At 48.2% G+C, this 5487-nt stretch overlaps 1 protein-coding gene across 1 annotated transcript; it reads right to left on the reverse strand.

Moving 5' to 3' along the window:
- Nucleotides 1-1277: 1277 nt before the first annotated feature.
- On the reverse strand, nt 1278-2378 carry LOC123759945 (sporozoite surface protein 2-like). The gene has a single exon (XM_045745195.2). It carries the CDS (start codon nt 2376-2378, stop codon nt 1278-1280), a length of 1101 nt encoding a protein of 366 aa, XP_045601151.2.
- Between the last annotated feature and the right edge of the window lie 3109 nt (nt 2379-5487).

Here is a 5487-nt window from a genome sequence, read left to right on the forward strand (position 1 = left end):
CGAACTGTTTAATGTTTAAATCCGTAAGCATGCTAAATATACACTCACTCCACGCATTCTCTAATGCTATTTACACTTATAAAAACCTTATTCTTAGATTCTAATCCTGTTTTGAAACTCTTAATTTATGTAGAACTCAAGGTCACCACACCAGAAATAAATATCTCTGATATTCCTAGAGTCAGGCTAAATCTGTGCAAACATTCCTTATTAATAAACGGGCCCATTATAACTCGCTCCCTAATGAATAAAAAAAATTCCCAACCTGTACTTTATTAAAAAATAAAACCAAAAACTGTCAAATTTTCTTCTAATATTTTCCCACCTTGTGCTGCTGTCACTGTATCTTGTGCTTCCCACTCACCTAATTTAGTACTTAAGACATACAACTTCATAAGTATAATGTATTCTGGCATTATATAATGTAGCCAGGCATTCAAATTTTGATACAAAATACCCATGACCTTTATTGATTAGCTTACGGGTCTGCCGGAAACGCTACGAGTGTTAGCGACTTTGCAAGAATATAAGACAATCACCCATGTATGTCCCTTCACGACCAGATGTACCTGTATACATAAAATAATAGTAGACATCCTTCAGTCTCAGGAGACTATTGTGTTGCGTTCTGGTTGTCGGTCTGGAGTGGCCTCACCAGGGCGCAAAGCCAGGGTAGGTTGATACGGAGGAGAAGCTGTTACCCAGGCAGCAGGTTCCCCCCTCTCCACGGCGCCGAAGGTCTCCAATGGAAAGGCAAACGCCAATACGATTGGTTCTAGCGCCTTCGAAGGAACTGAGTGTTCCTGCGACGTGCCAGCCAAAGTTAGACACACTATAGTAATGGGGATGAAGGAATGATAATGAAGGTAATAATTGAGGAAATGTTTTCACTGATATTGGCCCCAAGCCTATTACTTAATCCGGAATGTTTGTAAATCCATTTCATGGTATAATCTTGGGACAGATGCGGAGCTGGAGAAAGACGGCTTTACCACACTATTCCCGCTTGCGTCATTTCCTTCCTGTATGAAAGTTGTTTACGAGAGGCAGTTGGAGAAGTTCCTACAAGAAGCCCCCACGACCATCCGAGTTGTAATGTATATGCGGCCTGTAAGGTTGCTGCTAACAACAGTCTTGCAGATCAAGGTCTCGCGCGACAAACCTGGCCACAGACCGGGTTTAGGGCGAGAAGCTTCAGGCAACCTTTCCCAGAGAAACCTTTGTCTAATTTTATACACGACACAAGCATAGCGTGGAGTCCTATTAATGTTGAGGAATTAATCAAGTTCTGTCATTCGAGAGTAGCAAGGTACTTTGAGAGCTGCCAGCAGGGGACTTGTGAAGATGGCTTGTGCGGCCGGGGTTGTGAAGGTGGCTTGGGCGGCCAGGGTGGTGAAGGCGGCTTGGGCGGCCGGGGTGGTGAAGGTGGCTTGGGCGGCCGGGGTGGTGAAGGTGGCTTGGGCGGCCGGGGTTGTGAAGGTGGCTTGGGCGGCCGGGGTGGTGAAGGTGGCTTGGGCGGCCGGGGTGGTGAAGGTGGCTTGGGCGGCCGGGGTGGTGAAGGTGGCTAGGGCGGCCGGGGTGGTGAAGGTGGCTTGGGCGGCCGGGGTGGTGAAGGTGGCTTGGGCGGCCGGGGTGGTGAAGGTGGCTTGAGCGGCCGGGGTTGTGAAGGTGGCTTGGGCGGCCGGGGTTGTGAAGGTGGCTTGGGCGGCCAGGGGTTGTGAAGATGGCTTGGGCGGCCAGGGGGTTGTGAAGGTGGCTTGGGCGGCCAGGGGGTTGTGAAGGTGGCTTGGGCGGCCGGGGTTGTGAAGGTGGCTTGGGCGGCCGGGGTTGTGAAGGTGGCTTGGGCGGCCGGGGTTGTGAAGGTGGCTTGGGCGGCCGGGGTTGTGAAGGTGGCTTGGGCGGCCGGGGTTGTGAAGGTGGCTTGGGCGGCCGGGGTGGTGAAGGTGGCTTGGGCGGCCGGGGTTGTGAAGGTGGCTTGGGCGGTCTGGGGGTTGTGAAGGTGGCTTGGGCGGCCAGGGGTTGTGAAAGTGGCTTGGGCGGCCAGGGGTTGTGAAGGTGGCTTGGGCGGCCAGAGGTTGTGAAGGTGGCTTGGGCGGCCGGGGTTGTGAAGGTGGCTTGGGCGGCCGGGGTGGTGAAGGTGGCTTGGGCGGCCGGGGTGGTGAAGGTGGCTTGGGCGGCCGGGGTTGTGAAGGTGGCTTGGGCGGTCTGGGGGTTGTGAAGGTGGCTTGGGCGGCCAGGGGTTGTGAAGGTGGCTTGGGCGGCCGGGGTTGTGAAGGTGGCTTGGGCGGCCAGAGGTTGTGAAGGTGGCTTGGGCGGCCGGGGTTGTGAATGTGACGGGGGCGTGGGCGGGCGTGTGGTGGGAGAGTGGGGCGTGTCATGGAGTACAATGCACAGTGAATGTAATACAGGTATGAATGACGACTCTTGTAATTAATCCCAAGCTGAATAATGATGTCGCTGACTTCTTTGCATGTCGATGAATAATATTGGTTCTAATGTGTGTTTTCTTCTCCAGGTTGGTGTTGGGCAGCCGACTCTCCAGGTAGGCGAGGGCGCGGATGCAACCTGCATTGTGGTAATTGATGTATTGGAACTCTGTCTATCTTTGTCATATCTAAAGCATCATATCAAAAGAAAAAAAAAAATTCTCCTGCCCTGCATTCGAAGAACTTTGAACGAATCCACAAGGGCCGTGACGAATATTCGAACAAGCGTCCGAGAGCATTCTAGACGCTGTCTTAATCGACTGAGCTACGACAGGGTATCTACCATGTCGTAGCTCAATCGATTAAGGCAGCGGCTGGGATGCCCGCGGACGCAGATTCGAATCCTCGTCACGGCCCTTGTGGATTTGTTCATTTGATACATCACGCTATTGTGATTTCTGTGTGTAACTTTGAACGAAATTCAACAAAATTGTCTGTGGCTTCTACATTTGATAGGAGAAATTCCATGTAAACTAATATAAGTGTGTGTGACAGTACGAGGTTATAGGCCACATGCTTGGGAACAGCTTCACTCAATTTTTTCCCAGTAATGGCTGTTGGGAACGTGCACAACATGGGTTGGTTTGAGAGAAAGCATTGTTAAGTGAGTAATTATAATACTTACTCTTTAAACACACACAGGCTTATAATTTCTTTTTTCCTTAGACTCTGTGAATAATGTATTGATGACACGATTTTGTTCTTAGTGTTGTAGATTAGTGATATTGTAGGAGAGAGGGAAGAGGAGGAGTGGGAGCAGTGACAGGAGGGGGGGGGGGATGGGGTATGAATATGGGGGACGGAGGTAGGGGGGACATGGGGTATGAATATGGGGGACGGAGGTAGGGGGGACATGGGGTATGAATATGGGGGACGGAGGTAGGGGGGACATGGGGTATGAATATGGGGGACGGAGGTAGGGGGGACATGGGGTATGAATATGGGGGACGGAGGTAGGGGGGACATGGGATGGAGGAATAGGAGAGGGGAAGTAAGCACAGTCCTGGGCATCGCCGGGTATCAGTTCTATATGTTATATTGGGCTCCAGGTTGTGCTTTACCTTGACCATTAACTTTTATTCCAGTCATCCATAACATGATCACCATCTTCTGTTGTATAATCTGAAAATGAAGACTTTTAGCACCTTTTCTATTATTTTTGTTCCTCGTCATTACTCTCATCTCTCTTACTCTGGTCTGAGCATTCGTGTCATGTCCTGTGGTCTTCAAGATGCACCTCCTGCCACGGGCATTTTCTTACATTTCTTGTTTCTTTGCTGGCGCGATCAGACACCAGGGGCCAGATTCACGAAGCAGTTACGCAACCACTTACGAACTTTACATCTTTTCTCAGTTTTTGGCGGCTTTGTTTACAATTATTAAACAGTTAATGAGCTCCGAAGCACCAGGAGGCTGTTTATAACAATAACAGCAGTTGATTGGGAAGTTTTCAGTCTTGTAAACGGTTTAATAAATGTAACCAAAGGCGTCAAAGATTGAGGAAAGATGTACACGTTCGTAAGTGCTTGGGTAACTGCTTCGTGAATCTGGCCCCTGGTTCTCATGTGAGGAACACTCGAGCCTCACATTTGACACTCACACAATCAGATCCATTCTAGGCTATGGAGCCCCCGCCCTCATCACACACTCTAAAGAACAAGAAAATCCTAGAAACTGTGTGGGGGAGCCGACCTGTGAGATTTATATTTATTTAATTTATTTGAATTTATTTAGAATTTATATTTACATTAATTTATATATTTCGATAGCAAATTGTGTGATGGTTTAAGTGGACTGTATTTTTGCAAATTCTCACAAATCGACTCCTTTACACATTAAGGGTGGGGTGGGGGGTATATTATATGTGTAATCAATCAAAATTGAATGACTAAACATTCACTACAGTATCAGACTACATATATTAGTAATTAAAATAGGGAGACCTTATCTTATTGTAGGTAGGCCTGGTTCACCAGGAATAAATAAGGTTGATGACTCCATATATTCCTGGTGATTGAGGCTGGCATCAACACCATGTACTGGTGTGCCAAGTAACTGTTCGGCTTCCTCTTCAATTGTTCTTGTCATAGGGCACCTGCAATAATAGTATTGATATATATATATATATATATATATATATATATATATATATATATATATATATATATATATATATATATATATAATTTTTTTTTTTTTTTTTTATCCATATATATATATATATATATACCCCATATATACATATATATATATATATATATATATATATATATATATATATATAACAGCTATATCAGAGGAAATATTGGTATATTAAAGAAAGAGGTGAGAATATTACTGTGGGCTGGTCACTGCCCCTCGTGCTAACGGGTCGTCCTATATATACCTGACATAACTGGCCAGGAATGTAAAGATAATAAACGGGTTCCAGTAATACACTTTCCTTATAGTAGACGTAGTTGGAGTTGAGAGTAACTCCGTTGTCCAAGGGAATTTATTGGAGCTGTTCTGCTCCAGCGACCTGTTGTTAAAATTAACAATGGCTGCCTACTGAGGCCTCCCTCCCACTGAGGCCTCCCTCCCACTGAGGCCTCCCTCCCACTGAGGCCTCCCTCCCACTGAGGCCTCCCTCCCACTGAGGCCTTCCTCCCACTGAGGCCTCCCTCCCACTGACGCCTCCCTCCCACTGAGGCCTCCCTCCCACTGAGGCCTCCCTCCCACTGAGGCCTCCCTCCCACTGAGGCCTCCCTCCCACTGAGGCCTCCCTCCCACTGAGGCCTCCCTCCCACTGAGGCCTTCCTCCCACTGAGGCCTCCCTCCCACTGAGGCCTCCCTCCCACTGAGGCCTCCCTCCCACTGACGCCCTGGCTCTCTTGTCCAGATGTTAGTATTTTGAGGTTATCTTGAGATGATTTCGGGGCTTAACGTCTCCGGGGCCCGATCCATCTTTCAGGCTTCCTTCTTGTTACACACCCCAAGGAAGCAGCCCGTAGCAGCTGTC

This window comes from Procambarus clarkii, chromosome 16 (genome assembly GCF_040958095.1).
Source record: "Procambarus clarkii isolate CNS0578487 chromosome 16, FALCON_Pclarkii_2.0, whole genome shotgun sequence".
In the NCBI taxonomy this organism is placed as follows: domain Eukaryota; kingdom Metazoa; phylum Arthropoda; class Malacostraca; order Decapoda; family Cambaridae; genus Procambarus; species Procambarus clarkii.

Bases quoted from the DNA above. Each gene is read 5' to 3' on its own strand.
- LOC123759945 (XM_045745195.2), bottom strand. From the start codon at position 2,378: ATGACACGCCCCACTCTCCCACCACACGCCCGCCCACGCCCCCGTCAC.